Source organism: Hylaeus anthracinus, unplaced genomic scaffold (assembly GCF_026225885.1).
Source record: "Hylaeus anthracinus isolate JK02 unplaced genomic scaffold, UHH_iyHylAnth1.0_haploid 11997, whole genome shotgun sequence".
NCBI classification, from domain to species: Eukaryota; Metazoa; Arthropoda; class Insecta; order Hymenoptera; family Colletidae; genus Hylaeus; species Hylaeus anthracinus.
Genome location: NW_026534344.1, coordinates 5,751,952 through 5,772,278, shown reverse-complemented (window position 1 = coordinate 5,772,278; position 20,327 = coordinate 5,751,952). Strand labels below are relative to the sequence as shown.

The 20,327-nt window shown below is 46.0% G+C and overlaps 3 protein-coding genes across 7 annotated transcripts in view; 2 read left to right on the top strand and 1 right to left on the bottom strand.

Moving 5' to 3' along the window:
- LOC128889678 (protein GDAP2 homolog) overlaps window positions 1-6,806 on the bottom strand; it is a 32,912-nt gene extending 26,106 nt beyond the window's left edge. The window contains exon 1 of one of the 2 annotated variants that reach the window (XM_054147524.1): window positions 6,564-6,806. The gene's annotated coding sequence lies outside the window, so the exon portion shown is untranslated. Of the gene's footprint in view, window positions 1-5,602; window positions 5,818-6,563 lie in introns of those variants that run through there. The other variant, XM_054147526.1, reaches the window with a different exon arrangement.
- A 152-nt stretch (window positions 6,807-6,958) lies between these two features.
- Window positions 6,959-10,689, top strand: LOC128889569 (uncharacterized). The gene is made up of 9 exons (XM_054147291.1): window positions 6,959-8,130; window positions 8,196-8,348; window positions 8,552-8,755; window positions 9,083-9,298; window positions 9,380-9,553; window positions 9,618-9,829; window positions 9,893-10,143; window positions 10,208-10,451; window positions 10,508-10,689. Exons 1-9 carry the CDS (start codon window positions 8,002-8,004, stop codon window positions 10,512-10,514), a joined length of 1,590 nt encoding a protein of 529 aa, XP_054003266.1. The 5' UTR covers window positions 6,959-8,001; the 3' UTR covers window positions 10,515-10,689.
- An 855-nt stretch (window positions 10,690-11,544) lies between these two features.
- On the top strand, window positions 11,545-20,208 carry LOC128889830 (ERC protein 2). Of its 4 annotated transcripts, XM_054147837.1 has the most exons (16): window positions 11,565-11,801; window positions 12,788-13,064; window positions 13,404-13,505; window positions 14,519-15,385; window positions 15,453-15,846; window positions 15,902-16,242; window positions 16,313-16,744; window positions 16,812-16,985; window positions 17,073-17,282; window positions 17,344-17,595; window positions 17,685-17,971; window positions 18,080-18,182; window positions 18,259-18,453; window positions 18,524-18,854; window positions 19,050-19,579; window positions 19,666-20,208. In XM_054147837.1, exons 2-16 carry the CDS (start codon window positions 12,885-12,887, stop codon window positions 19,753-19,755), a joined length of 4,488 nt encoding a protein of 1,495 aa, XP_054003812.1. In that variant the 5' UTR covers window positions 11,565-11,801; window positions 12,788-12,884; the 3' UTR covers window positions 19,756-20,208. The 4 variants fall into 4 exon arrangements, with proteins under 4 accessions (XP_054003813.1, XP_054003812.1, XP_054003809.1 ...); XM_054147834.1 differs by having other exon boundaries at window positions 11,572-11,801; window positions 18,524-19,579; XM_054147835.1 differs by lacking the exon at window positions 11,565-11,801 and adding an exon at window positions 12,411-12,703 and having other exon boundaries at window positions 18,524-19,579.
- The last annotated feature ends 119 nt before the right edge of the window (window positions 20,209-20,327 follow it).

The window sequence follows — 20,327 nt, the reverse complement described above, 5'->3', positions numbered from 1 at the left end:
CGTTTGGGAGTACTCGAATAAATCTACGTGAGAATTTCTGGTTTCGAAACTGCCACTTGAAGCATCTTGGTACGATTAAGTTATTCTGACATAAAATGTAAAAGCTGTCATTTTTTAAATTATAGGTCGAACGTAATCTGCTAGGCGACGTATGATAGTTTCAACTGGCGACTATACGATACCGATTAGCTTGGCACGTGCCGGTGAGCTTCTTTGAATAAGAAAGTAAGATAAACTAGGTGTTAGGTTAGTAGAAGAATAGAGGGATTTGCTATTCTGCCGTATAAATAGATATGGTCGAAGAGTTCTAGACTCGTAGCTTGACAACCGAATATTACGTATTACAGGAAGAAAGAAAGATTACATGTAGAGAAGGGACTGGAACGATCGGTAAAATTTAAAGCTCTCGCGTGCAATTGCGTCATAGTGACGTCTTTTAGTTTGTAAGAGGGCTATTGTCGTATTACTATGTCTTCTCACGAGTTAAAGTTGGAAGCCTTCGATGCAATCGTGTATCCTTTGTTCGAACTTTTATCCGGGGAGAGAAGGATTAAGATAAAGGACACTCGGCCCGGGAACGTTTCCGGTTATGCGACTTTCACGGTTTCTTTTCGATAAATATCAGGCTTCCAACTATTTACGCTAACAAATTGTCTCATTTTCCTGTATCGGTCGGGAAGCGTTATAGCTCGGCTCGTGTCCCTCGACCCGCACCCTAAGAGCGAACTGAATTGCTCCAAGTAGATTGTATAAAAAATTCAGACACGGAAGCACTCAAAGCTACGAACACTTTTTCATTCCGAAGAGGAACGAGTTATTCGCTGCAGTCGATGTGAAAAATTCAGGCAACCAGTTTTCCATGCATACGGGTTCTAGCCAGAACGCGAACTTCGAAGAAAGTTCGCAAACTCGGATCGGCAAGTTTGAGTGGCTGGTTTAATTTTCACTTGGGCGACAACTTTATCCTTATCGCTGGTTCATCGTCGAACCATCGTCGTATTCGACAACGGCTGATAATAGACCTCTAACGTTACGCGTCCTCGGTTCTATCGATATTATCTTTATTGCCGATTGCATCACTCGAACACTCCGGTTTGAAACGCCGGAACGTTGCGCGATTGAAGTTTAAACGAATTACACGAACTTGCGCGAAGCGTACATTAATGCTGACCCATGGGAAAGAAGAGTCAACGCTAGTTTAGAAACCAAACAAACTTTCTCCCAAATTATGGGCAGGGATCGAGGGAACGGTTTAAGTATTCTGTAATTTCTCTCGGTACCGTTTCTCGGTTAACTTTCAAATCAGTCCCTTGTCAATTAAAATGGGATCAACGTCGGGAACGTTTCGAATTCAGTCTGATCGTTGAATGGACCGAGACCATCGTTGAAAACAATAAGGAAACGAATGGAAGGAAACAGTAGCCCGGTCTTGCACGGATAGTGCTGCTTTAACATTTCACAGAATCAAATTCAACGAAGGCACGTCCCGAGGCACGTGACGTAGCAGGAGGATTTTCCTCTTGTTCTCGCTCGAGGCTACTTATGCCGTATTCCGTTTCACGAATTTTTCCCGCTTCCTTGTTCCTCCGGTACGCTCATTCCGCTCGTTTCACCTTTTATTCGACTCCAGAGACGCGTCCCGAATATCATAGAACAAAGATCGCGACGAAAATCCATCCCGATCGATACAGAAGCATCCAAAGGGACGCTGAATACTTCATACGCGAAGCTCGGATGGAAAGTTGATGCCCATGGTATCGGGTCATCCCGTGAGTAACGCGGATTGTTGAGAGACACTCGACGTAATCACGTCAGGGACTGAAATGAACACGAAACCGAGGCTTCTCTTGACTCTAGAATATCGTACTGTTGGATGACCAACACGCTTCGTCGCAACGTAACTGTTAGCATAGATTTCTCCATAGCGAAACACCCTAATCTCACCTCCAAATTTCTAGATCCTGTTGTACTTCGTATTCTTCCTGATTCATAACCATTCCTTGACCGTCGTGACGCGTCGTCCCTACCCTTTATTCACCCTTTAGAAATAGATCAATTATAAAGGCTCGTAAAAAGCTCAGCAAATCAGAATTCAGTTTTCACTGGAACAGTGCGGATCGTTACTGTATAGAATATAAATTCTTCAAAAGTTTCTTTTTATTGTGTTGAACATTTTCCTTGGCTCGGAATCCTACGATACCAAGGTCCAACAGTCCCAGTCAATTTTCTTGCGTCGGTATCTTTGACGAAGAATGACGTTCCTCGGCTTTCTACCGAGTAAAATGTTTGCGGTGTCAACATTATGGAGGTCCTATCGGTCTCTACACGCTCGAGAAATTGAAATAGCAGTCTCGTGAAGTCGGTGACTAACGAGAAACTCGGCATCGGAAGTCCGAAATTTCAAGAACTACGCCGACATTCGAGATAGCGCCTTGAACCGTTCTCTAATTAGAGGGATTTCCCGTTTCACCGACATTTTTCCTGGTGCCTCGAGAGGATCCTCGAAAACGTTGCTCGAGCTTTCGAGCACCCGGTGTTGCAATCTCGGCGACTACGGAAGAGCGCACGAAAAGTTTTCATCCCCTCGTCCATCTTTTTCGGTGGCTCCTCGAGCGAGCCAGCTGGAATTTTGGTATCACGGCCGCACGAAATTGAATTTTTTAATTATCGCCTACCGCGTTCCGCCGCTCCATGCTCGCGAGGTCAATTTATCGCTCGCTATTTATAAAGAACTATTTTTTTTTCCCTCGCATTTGAATTCAGTTTAACTTTGTTGGGAGATTGAGAGCCGGCCGGTGTTGGAGGAAAAGTTTTCAAAATTAAAAGTTTGATCTGAAACCGACGGTATCGTGCATCGCGAAACTGCGAGCTATGTCTATTTCTGTTGCTGATTTTATAGCAAAACGACCATTTTTCCGTGTGCTAGTGAAACAAACGGAGAAATTAAAATTAACAGGCTAAACATTTGGCCTGATTCCGCAGAGGAGAACGGAGGAAATGAATAGGTATTTCGAAGGATACGCGGTTCGAAGCTACGCCGTATTAAAGGCTGAGAAATAATGGTGACGAGTGCGCGACCCAAATCGTCGATTGGAGATCTCAGTCTCGAACAGCTTAAGATTCGACGCGATCCAACGCGGGATGCCAAATGATCGTACGTAGGAAGCACAAGTTGGCACAACATTCCAGCGAGCTGGTGGAAGCGTTACATCCGTACATTGACCCGACATTTCCCGAGAAATGTTATCAAACCAGTATCGATTATACGTGAGAAAACCCCTTAAGGTAGATCCACACTCGTAACGGAACTCGCTTCCTCTTCGGAGTCTACCGAGTACATCTGTTCGAATATAAAAACGAACCGAACTCTTTCGACTGTATGAACTGAAATCGACACACGAGCTCAAAACACAAAAAAAGTTTATTTAGAACGATAAGTAAAGTGCAAAGATTCGTTTATCTTCCTAAAATTTTCGCTGAAATGACGGCGACAGTCGCGAAACACGGCTGACACCAGGACGGAATTGAGAGATATCGATTCGCGTCGATTCATTTGAGTACGCCATTCGGGAGAGACAGTCACTGAAACAATAGTCGATGCGGCGAGTATAATAACGGGCTTAGAGATATGCGTGACCTGAATTATGAAATCGTCGTTCGCGACAACGGGGATCGAACGTACGCCGTCGCCGGTTTCGTGCGTTCGTTGCATTCGACGGAGTCCGCTTAAATAACTAATGAGAAAAAAGAACGGTATCCTTCCGTCGGGGAATCCGATACAGCCACGCCGGAGCGACACGCGAACCATTCTCTCGGCCAAACGCGATCGAAAAAGATCAAGAGCAAACGCGAGTGCAAGATCCAACGAGTCGTCTCAAAATGGGAGAAGAATTTCCTATTCTGACCACCCTCGGTGAAAAAAAAAAATGGTATACAGAGTCAATATTTCGAAAGTACTTGAAATTACATCATCGATCCAACTCGAATCTCCTAACTTTGAACGTACGATGACACGGAGCAGAGGATCGTGTACACGGTAATACGGTGCCAGGATGAAATATGTTAATTAAAGCTACACCACGCTCGGAGACTGGCGTAGGTACTTTGAGCGGAGCAGATGATAAAGAGACAAGGTTCGGGTCGATATAAAGGCGGTAAACGTGCGCGGTCGAAAATGCATGACCCAAATTATCAACACGTGACCCCTACGTAGCGATAGATTGTGCATTTAGGATTACTCTTGGGTAACCCGCAGCATTTCGAGAACGAACCGCGGGCATTAGTTTGCTGCTGCGGGTTCGTTTAACGACGGGCCTTGATTATCGCTGTGTCCAAGCCTGTTTATCTAATCGTTTCCGTCGCGCCGTTCTTCGGAAACTGAGCTCTAACTGCAGGAAAATAACCGAGCGTGTACAACTTTGTCGCGATTTGTCCAGAGATGCTGCGACCTTTTGTTTTCGATTGGCGAAACAACGAGGAAGACGGGAATAATATACATTAACTTCTAGTTCCGGTTACGCTCGAGGAACCGTGAAATCGAGTGCATCGATCTGCACTTTGCTACGGTCTCCATTGTTTGCCAATTGATTCTCAATATAAGCCTCGGAATATCGAAACCTTAACTTTTCTTTCTTGTATTTCGTGTTGCCGCAATGGCGCGACGCAACGAATGCACGCAAGCGATTGTGTGTCGAGGTATGGAATCGCGGAATCGTTGATTCTGCGATTAGAATGTTCCGACATCGACGGTCCCCCACTACGACTTTCATACTAGTCGCTTAGTATGAAAAAAAAAAGGTAATGAAATTGATGGCCATCTGAACCGATGGTATATAAAAGACCGTGGTGCCGTACAACAAAATCCAAAATTGCAACGCTATTAGATTGAAAGGAAAAGATTTGAGACTGTTTTACTTCCTGTGTTATGCTTTCGCCATGCAGGTCACGTTATTCGTGCGCGAGTAAACTTTTTCGGCGTACTGTACCTCACCGAAACCTGTTTCCGTTATTGTCAATTTCACATTTTTATACGAATATTTGTATTTTCCGGATACAATATTGCGTCGTAATTGCGCCGAGTTTGATCAAACTGTGTGCTTTACGACGGTGAATGCCAGAATTTCGACGAGGAAATTATGAGAACATTGGCTTGAAAATTAGGACGCTTTTCAATAGTAGAAAAATCAATGACCACATACTTGGAACACGATCCAGCGAAACTTCTGCAACATTCAGGTGCCATAATGCTGCACGAACGCGAAAACAGTCGATAATAAAAATACAGTTTTAGTTTCCGACTACTAAAGTCCGTAAAAAATAAAGGTTTTTGGAGCAGAGCGATTCCAGTACAGATACCCGCTCCGACAAGATATTTAATAAATAATTATCGAGGTTTTCTATCGAATGCGTGTGTTTTACGAATGGCAAGAATTGACGTTAGGTTGAGTAACAGTTTCTGGCTGCATGTCACCTTTGTGCAAACCGATGCGCACGATCAAGACGTTTAATAATACTATTCTCGACAGTACGTCGTTAGTCCACGTATGCCGGTTGTTCTTTAACATATAAAGATAAGAAGTGTGCATCAATTTTTCGAAATTACCCACTAATTTTCTCCCTCTAATTTTTGCTTCGAGATAAGTCGGACGGTAAGTGATCGTAACACATATACAATTTGGTACGCGCGTCAAAACACGTCTGGATCCACAAGATGACCCGAGACGAGCGGATTAAACAGCGTAACGTTGGACGACTCCGAGAGGAGGAACACGTTGTAAACAGGCATCGAGGCACACAGCTGATAGAGGACGAGCGGATTGGCGCGAAGACGGCGAATACTAGACAGAGAATGCACGACAGGAATTATCGACGCGCGCTGGTCGAGTATACCGCTATACCAGCTCCGCGATCAAGGTCGCGAGCCGAGGGTCTTCCGATATGTATGCTTAGGAAGTCGATGAACACGGCTAAAGACGTCTCTCCGGCGATCCTGGCTCGATCATTAATTCCAACGATCTCGACGGTGCACGTATCGATCGATGAAAAAAGAGCGATCGACTGGAACGCTTCCGAACGGCACACCGAAGGATCCATTGAATATTTCAACGCACCGAAATACCCGCATCGCGGTGTGTTTCATCCATGGAGACACGAGAGATATTTGGAAATTCCGTGGGAAAAGGGAAGCATCGATAACGATCCGTGTCTAGGCAGCGCGGCACCGTAATTGAGTTTCTGTCAGTCCGCTGTCAAATATTCGTCGGTCACCTCGGACCGTACGTACACTGTCACGCAATCCCGAGCCAGCCTCAGCCGTGAGTTTTCACTCGAATTTCCGTGACAGCGATCGACTCGCTCGTCGAGTAGAGGAAACAGAGGAGACGATGGATATTCGAGGGGAAACGGATACCGATCAAGATAGGGTCCCCTCGGTAGACCGCGTTCCTAACAGGACGGAAATTCTTATGGAATTTCCATGGTGAAGGCGACGAGGGTAGAGGAGAAAGCGAGACGGAAGAACCGCGTGCTCAGTCGCGCCGACGCATCGTTTGCAGCTCGCTCACCTGCGAATCGTCCGCCTATCGGTGCGGTCAAACCTGGACTGAAATGCAGCCCCAGGAGTTCGACAGGTTTTCTGTCCTTTGGTAATATTTCAAACGCGAGTCCTTCGGTTGTCCTCGTTCCTCTCGACTGCCGTTCAACGATCACTCTATCGATGGCAACAAACGTCACCTCCGTTTCCTCGTTCTCGAGCTGGTCTCGTGAGCGCAGCTCCGAGCGAAAACCCGCCAAGACACCCGGCCGTTTCGTCGTATTCGTGCACGAACAGTAACTGACAGCCTCGTCATCGAAGCGATCAGTACGGCACCTGAGCGCGCGTACACTCCAGAGGACCGACTCCGACCTCCGCCAATGGGAAACGCGACCAGCTAGATCTCGCACATGCGTTTTCGAGCGCTCTCCTGGCGGCAGCATTTGAACGCTTTGCTCGCAAGCTACGGATATGTGGTCTGTATGCAATCGAGCTAAATGTTTAAACTTGTTGAACAAATTAAGTGCTCCGATAGGTAGCGGTAACTCTACTTTCATACTCTTCCGCAACCCTTATTTTTCCCACCCCTCTAGCTGACCATGTACTGTTCCGAACGATTCAATTGTATTCAGTGCAATTTAATTCACTGCTAAGGCGATTCATCAGTTTTTTTCGTATATATGCTCACTCTTCTCAACGAAGATTGTTGTTTCTGACGTTGTGATGAATCTCACAGGAATCTTGTCTTGGTTATACAAAGAACAGCCGCGCATTTATGCATGCGAGGTTCACTTATAATATTATAATGACGACGTAATGTCTTCAATATTGTATATATTTAACATATTCGAACTTGGAACGTATATATCGAGTTGTATTATGTAATTTAACCGTTTAGTAGGTATCCTATTTGCAACTGGTTCGCGTGTTTGTTGCCTACGTCTGTTTTATACAACGTCGGTAACATCGAATGCATTTTAAAGGAAATAAAGTAGACATTCCGGTCTCCGATGTAAGAACGTATGATTATTATCGGAGTTAAAGTCGTGTTAGACGTTATTCGTGAAATAATTTGCGGTTAGCAGATTTACGATTGCTTGGCGCGCATTCGTGCTTTCACCATTATCTGCGTGCCGCTGCCAGATGGCAGCTGCTGTTTCATTCTTTGCAATCGAGCAATGGTAAAAATGAAGATAATGTAAAAAATCGTATGCAGTTTAATCGTCTGTAAACCCACCGATGGTTACGTGCAATCAAAATTGTAATACTTCGCACAATTTTAATAACATAATATTGTCCACGTTTAATTGGTTAACGTATTCGTAGTTCCTTTGTTTCTTAATTTTTTTTACTCGATGACGACTCGACTACACCGTAGGATATATTATATGTATTTCGGACACAGCTGTTTTCAAAGCGTCCCTTCGCTGAATATTGCCTTTGACTCTGTCTTTCCGCTATAAATATTCATGAAAATGTACTGCTGTGCGCGTGGCACGTTTCATTGTCAATACGCCAATGGAGTCCAATTCGAGAAATTGAAAACCAAATATTCCATCGACGAGGACATTATAGTAGAGTACACGTTACACGATAAAGTACGTAAGTGAATTACATTCGATGCTCTAATTTTCGTATAATTTTCCGTATATAAATATTTAAGGTCAGCACGTCGTCGCGCGATTGGGTCGGAATTTTCCCCAGAGGGTGGACCAACCTTCAGCAGTATCTGACTTTTGAATACGTTCTCGTGGCACCGAAAATGTCGTCTCTGTCCAGGCGCAGTATCATGTTTTTGCATACGTTTCATCGAGAGGTTATCAAATATTAATCGGAAAATTGCATTTGCGAACGAGTTCAAGAGGGATCTGTTCTAGTTCTATCGGTCTTCTTTATTTAAGGTCACCAATCTCTACTGAAATCGTTCGCAAACTCCCGATCCACTAAGGACTTTTCAATTACCAATGCTTTAATAAACCTATTAACCATCTCTTGCTTTTCATTCAAAACCTATCACAGGCGTCTTTGAATATCGATTACCACTTCGTCTACATAAGCAAAGAAATCGAAATCATGGGCACGAGCTCGTACTTTCGTTTCACCATGAATCCGAAACATCGATTCCTCGATCGAAACGCCAACTCACCGGAAGTAAGCAGCAGCAGTTCGGTACCAGCGACCTCGAAACGATCGACTATTCGATGCAAATTAAACGGTTGTAACGTATCGATGCTACGAATCGTTTCTAATTTTTTAGCATGCTGTAATGACCGATGAAGGTGCACCCTCGATTGGATCGCTGCCACCAAACTACACGGAGAAATTCATCGCGCCGATCAAAACGCCTAAAATGTTTGACGACGTGATTCGACCGCATCGTTCGTTCTCGGACCATCGACAAAGAACGTGTCGTTTTCACTGCACCACGAAATTGGCGCCAACGATTACCTCGAATCGGGTGAGACGTCGTTCTTAGACAGGAAAAAATATTCAAGAGAAAACGCCTCCTTTTAGCGTTCTAAATTAGGAGACTCGTTTAAGTTACTGCAGATTCAGTTCTTGATGTCGCATAACGAGCAACTTGGGGCTCGCGTAGGACGACTCCTGCGCGACTTAGAATTAACGGAAACAGCCGTGAAGAGGGAGAAAATGGCGCGGATGGTTTTGACGAATAGGCTGCAGACGTACGAGACGTTCGTCGCGGAAATGTTCAGGAGTTTGAACGTGATAGGAGTTGTTAAGATTACAGATAAAGTGGGAAATCAGGTTACACAGAATTACAAGTTCACTTGTAACTAGGAATGCATATAGGTTTTAATTTGAATTCTACTTTCATATCCCATTTAGATAATTGCTCAGAAAATTAAACCGAATGAACTGTCTTCGATGAACGACGAGCAAGTCGACAAGTGTATTTCAATTCCGGAAATTTCGATGCTCAATCAGTCGATAGAAAATATGGGGTCGAACCACGACGAGACAATGGAGAAGATGAACATCGAAGAGGTTCCTCGGGGGATGGTAATGTTTTTCATACTTCGCGGAGTCGCGTCGCGTTCAAATTAATTCCAAATCGTACGAACAGAGCTCGTTGATCAACGAATCGTTAAAAAACAAAGAGACTATATCCCACGACCCTCGAGCGGATAGATCGGTTCCGAAGAGAGAACACACTCCGCGTCTCGACACGAAACACCTTAACGTTATCTTGTCCGGGGAACAATTGCCGTGGCCCGAGAAATTTTCGGAGGTTACCTCATCCATGGTGGAAATGGCGTCGAGTCCTGGTAGCCAGCGGTAAGGAACGAAGCGTTCTATTCCACGTTGAAAATCGAGCAGCGCGTTGCTTAATAATTCCAGTGGTTGTTACGTAACGAAAGAGGCCACGGGCGCGACAAACGAAGCAGACGATAATGCATGCAGAGACAATTGTAAAATCGAAGAGTCTAACCGTGTCGAGGGCAAGGCGAAGGAAACGAAAAACAGTGCGGTGGACGAGAAAGATGTTGTGGGAAGTCTGGATTCCTTGGAATTGAATTCGCGCGAGTGTAGCGGCACTTGCCACCACAATTGTTCGGTGAAGTCGACTACGAACAAACAATTTGACAAAGGTGAGAAGAGGTAAGACATCCGATCGGTGAAAGGAATAAAAATTATTTTCTTTTATTTGCCAAGAGTGGGCGCTCGTGTGTCAGTGCGATTTCGAAGTGACCAACGGGGTACGTCGGCTGACCGATAAGAGCATGGCAAACCTGAAACATTATCTCGAAACTCATGCAACGAACGATGTCCCGATGAATACCACGCTTTCGACAAACTTGGAAGGCGGGTCTGAAAATCCGATTGATTTCGAGACACTACGACCGAAGCCGTCCGCTATTTTGATAAAGGGCAGGGACGCTAAGTTTTCAATTATAAGGTAATTGGTTCTTGAAAAGGATTTTGCACCTTTTAGTCGTTTTACATGTATTGCAGGTATTGAACTCCGAACGATGGATATTCAAGAACGAACGAATTCTTGCGAAGCTTTGCTATCGTGCCATATTCTCGGGCTGAATATGCAAGAGTCATTAGTCGAGGCATTAGCGAAAATGAAATGTAAATAAATAAAATTTCCAGCTTCGCGACTGTTTCTCTACACTTACATGTTCCCTTCCTCGTTGCGAACGTTTGCATTGACCTCAATGTATTTGTTGTTATTCGTTTATAAAATCATTCTTTGAAAATAGAAGAGATTCATACCCCGTAAGCAACCATGTTTCAGCGGAATCACTACGCTGGGGATGGGGAAAAGCAACCTTCAAGACGCGTCACATTTCGCATAATAATAAAAGTTTACATGCGCGGGAGTAGTGCATTTCGCTGTTTGCGTCGTTCCTCGGATTATTTTTAAAACAAAGTACATTGTAATGCGTGGAAACGTTAAAAGCTGCGCAAAACTGTTGGCGATAACGGTGTCTGAGCAGGTTTTCCTCTCATGGCCGCGAAAACCTGACGAATTCCTGTTCAAATTACTCGAAAGCAGACAGGCCACGGTGACAGGGAAAACACGTCGTCCAGGAAGTCGACACGTTTCTGTCCACAAGCACGTGTACCGCTTCGCCTAACAGTTCGAAAAACTGACTAAATATAGAAGACGAGCGGTGCTATTGTTAGGTTGCTTGCGTTTTCGAGGCTACGTCGTTCGTTCAGCGTTGAAATCGGCGAGCAACTTGTCGCGAATTTATGATACCGCAAAGTTTCCCGCGTAGAAAGGAATCCGCGCAAAAGTCGCAAAATCCACTCGCGTCGCGAACCGTGATCCGTTGCCAACGGCTCAGTAATGCGTAAAAGCGCAAAAAGTTTTTTTTGTCGACGTTCTCTCGGGCCGAAGGGATGCGTTGGAGTTGTTCATCCGCGAGGAAATCGGCGCCACGCTTCAAAACCTACCGTTCCTAGGGATGCAAAGAGCATTGGAAACAAAAAGATACAATTAAACTGGCGTGGAAGATACTCAAGACAACGATCGACGGTTGCCGCGTTTCAGGAGGATTACCAAAAGGCAGAACCAACTTCCTAGATCTCGGGAAGCGAGACGGAAACGGTGATCGCGCCTGCGCGAGATTTCCCGAGCGAAGGCTTCGCCGTCTTCGCGCACGCGGTCTTTCGAAATGGTATTTTTAGAGAAGTGAGTCGCTGGCCGCAAGCGACGACGGTAGTCAAGCGTCGTCGTTGACCCTAAGGAAATCGAGCCCTGAGAATAGCCGACGATTTCGGATGACCACCGCCGGTGAGTAGCGATAAACATGAAAACGATCTCGGTGTCATCGACGCTGTCCCCAGGACACGCGACCTTTCCGTCTATCGATCATCGAGTTTGCCCATCGCTTGTCCGCGAGTTTTGCAACTTCCTCTGGTCTTCGTGCAACTCTCCTCTTCGTGACGCCGCGTCCGTTCGATGATTACGCGATTCGCGTAGGGAATTATTTGGTTCCGTTCGTAGAGCTTATCGGGCTACTCTTATGGATCTAAATTTGGATCGCGTGCCGAAGCGCTCGGTGCGCCACTATTTATGATGTATTTATGGCGACGGTCTGTGTTCGTGTTTGTTTCATTTTGATAAACCGAAGCTACCTTCGATGAATCTCTACCTACTCGTTCAAGTTCGTTCCGTCACGATTATTGGCGAACTTCCTCAATAGAAGTCGAACCGAACTCGTTTTCCTTCTTTTCCATTCCCGCGTTGAACGCTACTAGGTTCGAACACTCTGTTCGCTCGTGGACTCTTTGTTTTTCTTCGGTCGTGCCTGAAATGCGCGTCCGTTTTCGTAGATCGAGTTATATTTAAGCGTATTTACATCGAGCCGCGTGTTGAGAGGAACGACGCGGCGGCACGCGAGTCATAAAGCTTCTTCGAGGATTCCCTTCTCGTAAAGAAGTATCTTTGATCTTACGAAAAGGAAAAAGCTTACGCTTGAAATTTACGATACGAAACGAGAGAAATTTCCGCGGAACATTTTCAAATAAAGGATCTAGATCGATCTATCTTCTAAAAATACAAGCTGACCCGGTCCGAGTTTTTTCCTCGGTGCCAACTCGCAGTTTCGCTCTCGCTCCTTCTGGGAACTAAACAGAATACCGTAGATTAGCGAAATCAACTTGCGAAATACTCTGCCAAAGAAGAGATAATAGGTCTGAGAAATTGTGATAGAGTGCTTAGACGAAGTGACATTTTTTCTACCAGGGGATTGCGAATAATTCTCGTTATCGTTACAGATAATTTAATCGCACGTTCCGAACCTGGACAATCGATTCGACCGAAAAAACGAATTATACGCGGAAATTAGTAGCTCAAGTGGAGAGTAAGTACAGCATGGGTGCGGCTGGCAGTAGTAGCAGTGGACATCCTCCTTCGGTACCTTTGAGACCGCGGAGCGAGGAAACATTTATCTACGGGACAGAGGAATCCTGCTGTCCGGAATACACGAACGAAAATATACGACAAAGGACGAGGACTAGCGCGTTCGACGTGGGTGAAGAACCTCGATCGCAGGTTAAATTTAAAACGGATATTTATCGGTCTTGAGAGCGACTCGAACGATCAACTAGTCGCGGGAAAACGTTTTACGCGTCATTGTATAAAGTGGTTTTCAAAATAGCAAGCAAACTTTTACAGTTATATTGTACATAGACAAAGGCTAAGCTTGCCTTTATAACAAATAAATAATTTCAGAAAGATCGAACGTGATCTTTCGTATGTCTGACCATTTCAGTAGAAACAGACCGATACCGCGACTTTCTTGGTTTCAATCGACTCGCCAGACAGAAACGTTTCACGGTTCCCTTGAGATCACCCTGTGCAAGGACTCAGAGGCTTCCCTTTGGTTTGCAGGGTCCGAGTCCTTACGCGACCTTCAGAGGCGAAGAATGGTGCAGTCAAAGACCATCTGCGCCGAGTTTGTCGAACTTGCCACCTCCACGTCGGGAGACTTTGGTAAGCAACGCATTCCTTTGTCCGTTGCAACAGCCAATTTTACGAAAGCATTCTCTTCCAATCGAACTTCGAACTTTCTTACAAGGTTCTCGAGAACTTGCAATATAGGCTCACAGTCGCGATTATTCAGTTGTTTACTTTCTGTTTGAAATTTGCATACAGATGAGACTCGTTTGAGTATTGGAACGAACTGTAAATCCGCTTCCTTGTAGTACGTCTAATTTAAATCGGAACGATCGGAAAACAGCGCGAGCTTTTGTCGAGAGAGAGAAGCGGCGCGCAGAAGCCGGGCACGAAATTTTCCGAGCGGAACGCGCGCGCTCTTTTGTCCGGCGCGGAAGAGACGACGCGAACCGTTGGCTGATCTCCAAAAGCTCCTCGACTCTTCGTGATTTCGGGAGAACACGCTGAGTCACGGTCACGAAACGACGAGTTCGCAGGGATCGATCCGCGATCACGTGCCCCCTGTGTTTCGAGTTGCTTCAGAGAACGCGATCACGCATTCTGCCAGTGCGTTCTCGCGTATCATTGGGCGTGGATCGAGCTTCGGAAAGCTTACAAACTCACGGATCGATCGTTGATCGTAACAGCGAAGCAGTTTGTCGCGTCTCGTGTCGCGTGAATGGATCAACGAAGCTCGAGTTCTTCAGGGATACTAATTTCTTTGGGAAATATCCAAGGGATATTAGAAAAACGCATTGGAAGTTCCTCGGTAGCATCACCGCTTTCGATGTAAGTGATTCTGTTGGACAAATATATTTGTTGGAATTCTAATAAGGCGACAGATTCTCCATAGAAACGATTAGGAGTTCGTGGTAAAATGGCAAGTAACTTTGTCATTCGACTATTGTGCTTTTTTAATGTCTTTTAGCAGTCCACAGCCATCTCATCGCGATGCAATGCAAAAGGAACGACAAGCGACGTACCCATTCCTTGATCCAGAATTCCGATCGTCGATCAGCCGGTCAGTTCAATTAGCATCTCTGAAATTAGTCCATTTATTTATATTGCAGTTGACGTACGCCGCGCAGATGACAGGTTGGCAGACAGCCGAGGGGCACAGCCCTTCGTTCTCTCAGCAACACCAAGAAGCCATGGAGCTTTCGAGAGCGATCACGCAGCTCGCCATGGCCAATCAGCAGTTAGCGACAGCTCACACGGCCACCCTGGCGCATTTGGAGGAGCTGTATATGGACCTCAGGAGGGAGAGGGAGTTGAGGAAACGGGGTTTTGCGTCGTGCATGTTGGACGAGGCCTCGAAGAAAAGACTGACGATCGAGCAGGAAGGGGATGACGAGGATGACGAAGAGAGGCAATCGATGGAACTCAGACTCGACAGATTGGAGAACCTGCAGACCGACGATCGCGACACCTGCCAGAATAGACAAAGGAACTTGCGTCAGGGGGACGATAAAAAGCTTCGGTCCAGACTAGAGAAACTAGAGAGAACAGACGACCGACAAGGGTGCATGGGCGTTCGTCGTTCAACGGAAAACATGGAAGCGCGCGACGTCGATCACGACAGGGTTCTAAGTAGCATCGATGTACCTGAATGTAAATCAGAAAGTCAACCTTTGGTGAGCCGGGTGGAAACGACGGATGACGAGGGTCGAACAAGATCTGTTTGCAGAATACGTATCACGCACGGCGGACAAGCGTACGACCCGAGGTCCGGCGATGAAACGGATCGCTCGACCGCGAATTTGCATTTAGAAAAGTCTGAGGAGGATAGTGCCGCTAGAAAAGAGACGATCAGGTTGTCGGAGGAAATCGAGAGATTAAAGGGTGAACGATCAGAGTATCGATCCATGAACGAAAGATTGGCGAGCGATTTGGCGGTTCAGAAGGCGATGGCGAAGAAGCTGACGGAGGACTACGAGGTGCGTTTTAGGCTTAAGATGACTTACGCGCACGTCTATGTTTCGTAACCCGAATAATTGTTTCTAGGAATCGAAGTTGCGCCGCGAGAAAATAGAATCGAGCTTACAGGAACGCAGAGAAGAGTACGACAATCTTATGGAGAAGCTTGACTTCGCCACGAAGGAAACCGAAAGGCTGTTGAAGGAAATCGACGCTTTCAATACGCAAAAAGACACTGCGGAGGCAAGGATCTTTAGTCTGGAGCAGGAACTGCAGAAGTCGTTGCTGGAGAAGGAGCAAATTAAGAGCATGGAGAATCAGAAAATTTTGAAATTAAAGGCGCAGCTGTCCGAAGAAGTTTCGGACAAGAAGAAACAAATAAAAGCTCTCGAGGAAGCTTTGGACGAGATTCAAAGACTGAAGGAGACTATCAAGACTGAACGAAAAAGCGACGATGACGACGCTTCGAGAGAAGACGTTGGTATGTATGCTTTGGTTAGAGAATAATGCATTTTTTAATTCTCCTTCGTCGTCAGATGATCTGCAAGCGAGTCCAGCAACCGACCGTGCGAACAACATAGAGGAATTCAAAAAGGAGTTGACGCTGAAGAGAGAAGCCAGGCAACGAGCGATCACGGCTGTTTCGTCGGAGATGGAGCGACTGAGGCGCGAATTGGACGCAGAGAAGGAGGCTCACTCCGAGACATCGAGGGTGTTGGATCTTTTGAGGTCCGCTCAGAACGATGATCGGACTCAGCCGCAAACTAGCGAAACAAACGGAAGCTCGAGGAAGTCCAGAATCAGAGATCAGAAGCCGGACGAACACGAGCTAGCAATGAAACGCGTGGAAGCTCAGCGATTGACTAGTGTCTTAAAGGTATGGAAAAGTGAACTCGAGAAAGATCCATCGTCAACTATTTTATGAGAATTTTATGATGCGATCGTAGGTTTCCGACGAGCTTAGAAACGACATTCGCTTCCAAATCGAGAAAGTGGACGACTTGCGCTATCAACTGGAAACCGAGCCGGATCAGCATCGCTACCGTATCCTGTCTCTGACGGAGGTCACAAACAAAACGCGAGAAACACTACACGCGAGAGAACGTTGCGCCAACGAGCTGAAGGACCATCTCGCGCAGATACTGGTTCGATTAGGGGACAGAAGCTTCCTGGACCTGAAGGACGACGTTGGCCTGGAGTGCGAACGTCAGCTGGAGAACATCAATAGCTTGAAGAGTCTCTACAACGAGAGGCTGAAAGTGCTGACCGAATTGAAAGAAGCAGCGGTCAGGGAGCTCGCGGACGTAAAGGAGAGATTGGATCACTCCTTGAAAAAGTCTGAGTGTTTAGAGGAGGATCTGAGAAAGGCTGACGAGAAGGTATTAAATTGCAGCTCCATGCCGAGGAACGTGTTTCTCAAACATATTCTATTCTCGTATGCGACAGATCGATGTCCAAGATACCGAGATATCGAATTTGGAGTCTCAGCTGGGACTCACCAAGGCGGACTGCAGAGATCTACAGAATCAGATGTCGCTCATCAATGGGTTGTTCACTCAGATGCTTCTAGGTGCCTCCTCGGCTGACATGGATCTCGATCGACTGACTCAACTACTTCAGGTACTGTTTACCTACCAAACCTAAGCAGAGGTCAACTAGAAAAAATCTAGTAGCTAGAGGAAAATTAATTTTGCTAATGATCATTAGGAGAATCACGATCTGATAAGCGACATGGCGAGAGAGGAAAGCACCGAGGCTGCAGCGCTTCCGAAACTTCTTCTCGACTTGGTGGAGCAAGTGGAGGGCAGCAAAGGCACTCAAAAACGTATCGAAGGTGAGGGTAGTGGAACCAATGGCGAGACAGAGAAGAAGGAGGACGACCTGCAACAAGAAGATATAGCTCACAATTTACCCAAGGTAATGACTTCGGAAAATTTTTATAGAGTACCTGATCCTGATTTAATTTTTATCGACGCAGGTATGGCGCGTTTTGTTGGAATTATTGAGCTGTCACGCCGAGGGTAGCCCATCCGCTGCCGCAGCGTCCGCTTCGGATCCTAACATTTGTTACAAATCCGTCGACACTCCAGCTGGTCCCAGATTAGTGATATCCGTCAGCAAAACGTATATTCGTCTGAAAGAATTAATCCTCGAGAAGAAACACTTGGAGAAGGAGATGAACCGGATGAAACAGCTCAACACACATTTGGAGAGCAAACTCGGCGAACAGGTAAGGAACTGAAACGATTGTACGAGCCTCTGTTGAAATCGGATTTAGAACTTCGATGGTTAACGTAAAAGTGTTGTGTATTTCGTCAGGAAAAGAGGCTGTCGGCGGTATCGGCGGAGCTGAGCAAAACTTGGACCATCGTCGATCGAATGCAGGCTCAGCACCAGCAGCTGCACACCCACGAGAAGATTCTGCGATACGAACTGCAACAGAAGCGAAAAATGCTCCAAGAACTGAAGCAGGAGTTGGAATATTGCCGCGAGAAATGGGAGTCGGCCAGACAGAAGAACACCAACACCGAGTTGGAATGGAGAAGCTTGCGACGGGAGTTTGCCGCGAGGAAAGCTCTGGCTGTTCACGATTCTTTCAACAACAGGTAAGCAACTCTCCGCGACTTCTCCAGCTCCAGCAAAATCGATATGACATGCTTCGTTAATTTTTTCAAGAGCCTCGAACTGTTTAATCGCGATTTTTTTGTATGCAGCGCCGAGAGTGGATTCAGCGATGAACGAGGAGATGACACGGACGAAGAGGACGATGCTGTAGAAGGAAGACTTAGGCTAGGTCCTCGGAGGAAGCCGCGAAAGGTTGCAGATTATTATTATTATTATCGAGAAAATGATGGGAGAAGAAAGGATGATCAATTGACAGCTTCATTTTCAGGAGAGTCCTCGAGCACCAACTCCAGATACAGAATCGGAACAGCCGACCGACACCGAGTTGTCCGAGCCAAAAACAGGTTCCTCGGCAACGCTGGAGCAACGAACGCCCACTCCGGAAACGGAAGCTGAACTGGACGAGACCGAAGCAGCGGACGTGACGTTGAACGCGGTGTCCGTAATCGCGTCGGGAGTACCGGTAAGTCAACGGTTATGAAATCTCCTTGAAGTTTGACATGTAGGAAATAGTCATTACGATATCTTTATAGCAATCGATATCAGAAAGCTCGCAAGGCTCGCTGGATTCCCTGGACCAAGCTTTGACAAACGTCATTCAGAATCTTATAGCAATTAACGAACCAAGTTCGTCGACCTTTGCGAGTCCAAGCGCCGAAGTAGACGTCACAGACGATATTGCAAAGGATGAATCATCCTTCTCGGAAAGCTCCACTACGATAGACTCGAGTCTCGCACCAAGAGTCGTATCGCGCGATCCAGAATCATTAATTAACAACAGTGATTCTATAGCGCTCTCCGTACAAGACCTCGCCCCGTCATCAAGCACAGGCGATAGCTGTCAGAAAATAGAGGACACGGACGGTGAGAAAGCAAAGACCGAAAACCTCCTCGACTCGTCTGTATCTCACGCATCCACCGTACCTAGCTCAACCAGCACGTTGTCTGTTTTCACCATCGGGCCCTTTCCCCAGTCCACTGTGACACATTCGATCGTGAAAAACGTTCACTTTACCGATTCCATGATCACCGGTCCGTCTAATAAATGTTTTACTCCAGTTTTCGGCGCACCGCTGACAGTCGTTAAGGATCGTTTCAACGAAACTGGCTTGTCCGAACCGTCCTCGGCGTGTATTACGCCATCTAGTCAAGAAGCAGACTCAAGAATTATCGAGAAACGCGGCATCAGGTCGACAGAGGGTGTCGTTGACTCCGACAGCGTTTCCGTCGACTCGTCCTCGAGCTTGGAAACGGTCAAAGAATTCCCCGCCTGTTCCCCCGATGAAGCTGGAAAGAAGGAGGGCTCGGAAATGGGATCCTCGTGGCAAGAAGAGAACAAAGTAGCTACGGTTAAGACTCGAACGCCGGAAGAAGCTCTGGCCGCCAGAGAAGATAGATTGAAGAGACTGGAGGAACAAGCTAAGTGGCTCATGAATAAAATGAACGCCACCAGCAGAAGAGGCTCCGCGCTCAGCACCAGACTCGAGGAACTTCACGAGGCCTATGGCGAACCACCTGTTCCTCCTCCTATGCCCGACGTTCTACCTAGTCGAAGATTGAGGACAAATTTAACGGATCTACCTCGCCAGGTACGGTTGTTAATCGTAGGATTCGTAAGTTGAAAATTTCAAATTTCAATATTTCAAACAAAGCGTTCTTTAACTGTCTTATTTAGGTACCTGAATCATCTCCCGCCGAAGGTACTGAAAATTCCAATAAGCTCATCTCGAGTTCCAACGCATCACCGTCGGATAACGCGCCTTGAGATGCCCACGATTTTCATTGTACGAAGAAACATTACTCGACGTTTATTTTCGTCGACGACAGAAACATGTGTATGTCAGACGTTGACTGTGCGTCGATCCAAGAAACGTGTCGACTTTGTACGTAAACAGGCATTATGTAATAATTAAGATGAGTCAAAGTATTTGGACTCGTCGCAGAAATCATTAATCGAGTCGGCAACGAATCGTTTTCGTTTAAACCCGTCTCGTCGCGTCGGTTCGAACCTATCGAACTTTTTACGAAACATTTTTCAGTGGTATGGTATTTTTATTATCGATGTGTCATCGTTTATATCGGTATAAGTAATTTCTTGTTGTTCCTAACTGCGGAGGTAAATGTGATCACTTACGAATCCGTTCCGGTTTTGTACCTTCTACGATTGTACCTACTAATTGTGCTGTATAAATAAACGATACTTTGGTTTCATTACAAATGGAAGCTATCATGGACGAGAATAAAAGTGATTGCGTTGGAAGTGTTTCGTTGATGGGATCGGTATGATTTATTTTCAAATAATTAACAGTTCTCAGGATGTAAAATTTTCTCGTCATG